The 1,154-nt window shown below is 66.6% G+C and overlaps 1 protein-coding gene across 1 annotated transcript in view; it reads right to left on the bottom strand.

The window, feature by feature from the left end:
- The window catches only part of ADAMTS4 (ADAM metallopeptidase with thrombospondin type 1 motif 4), a 10,003-nt gene that overhangs the window by 1,213 nt on the left and 7,636 nt on the right, over positions 1–1,154 (bottom strand). Inside the window, exons 10-13 of the mRNA XM_009281256.1 lie at positions 992–1,150; positions 519–709; positions 313–435; positions 7–111 (exon numbers count right to left, since the gene is read on the bottom strand). Coding sequence (XP_009279531.1) covers positions 7–111; positions 313–435; positions 519–709; positions 992–1,150 — 578 coding nt within the window. The remainder of the gene's footprint in view (positions 1–6; positions 112–312; positions 436–518; positions 710–991; positions 1,151–1,154) is intronic.

Here is a 1,154-nt window from a genome sequence, read left to right as displayed (position 1 = left end):
CCCGACCTGTGGGGGTTCTCCTCGTTGCCTTTGTCGCTCTTGTGCTTCACCATCTTGTAGTGGCCGATGGAGATGGGCGGGCGGGCAATCTTCATGCCTGCCAGGCGCACCCTGCAGACGAGCCCCCGCGTCACCCAAGGGTGCCAGGGCGCGGGGACGCCATCTGTGTGTCCCCCCTGTGCGGCAGCAACAGCCCCCACGCGCTCGTCCTGCGTGGTGATGCCATCCCAGGGCCCCGCAAGCGGCCGGCACCGCCCGGCGGGACACGAACGCGGGTGATGGTGAGACCGGCAGGTCCCCGCAGCGTCCTACCTGGTGGCGATGTCATCGTCCTCGCCACCCCAGCCCCAGTACTCGTTGGGGAAACCATTGATCTTCATGTACTGGTCGGGGGTGAGAGCCGAGACCCCCCCGAAGTACTGGGGGTACGGCAGGCTGCAAGAGGAGGGGGCAGACACTGAGCCCAGGCCAGGGCCAGTCCCCTCGCTCCCGGCCCACCCACAGCCGCAGTCACCCACCTGTATCCGAATTTATTCATGGCGATGGAGACGTGTTTGGGGTTCCAGGGGTCGCAGGTGTAGAGGTTGTGGTCGTTCTCGGGGATGAGGTCGACGTCGTGGAGGAAGAGGCAGTCCCACTCCTCGTCCTTCAGTGCCTCCTTCACCCCCACGTTCAGCAGCTTGGCCCGGTTGAAGGTGGAGTTGCCCGCCTGCAGGGAAAGCCGGTTGGCAGCGGCAGCCCCTGGCACGAGCCCAGTGCCCGGCAAAGCTCGCAGGTGTAGAGGTTGTGGTCGTTCTCGGGGATGAGGTCGACGTCGTGGAGGAAGAGGCAGTCCCACTCCTCGTCCTTCAGTGCCTCCTTCACCCCCACGTTCAGCAGCTTGGCCCGGTTGAAGGTGGAGTTGCCCGCCTGCAGGGAAAGCCGGTTGGCAGCGGCAGCCCCTGGCACGAGCCCAGTGCCCGGCAAAGCCCTCGGTGCCTGCCGGGCTCACCTGGTGCACGACGTAGATGCCATACTGGAGCTGCTGGCGCTGCAGGAAGGGGTGCAGGTAGTAGAGGAGGTGGCCCAGGTGGGTCTCGCGGTTGCGGTGGGGGATGATGACGGCGGTGCGGGACCGGGGCTCGCAGGTGGAGGGTTGGTACCGGCCGCCCTCC

Source organism: Aptenodytes forsteri, unplaced genomic scaffold, assembly GCF_000699145.1.
Source record: "Aptenodytes forsteri isolate BGI_AS27 unplaced genomic scaffold, ASM69914v1 Scaffold276, whole genome shotgun sequence".
NCBI classification, from domain to species: domain Eukaryota; kingdom Metazoa; phylum Chordata; class Aves; order Sphenisciformes; family Spheniscidae; genus Aptenodytes; species Aptenodytes forsteri.
Note: the sequence above shows the minus strand (reverse complement) of the source record. Positions and strands in the feature narration are given on the sequence as shown.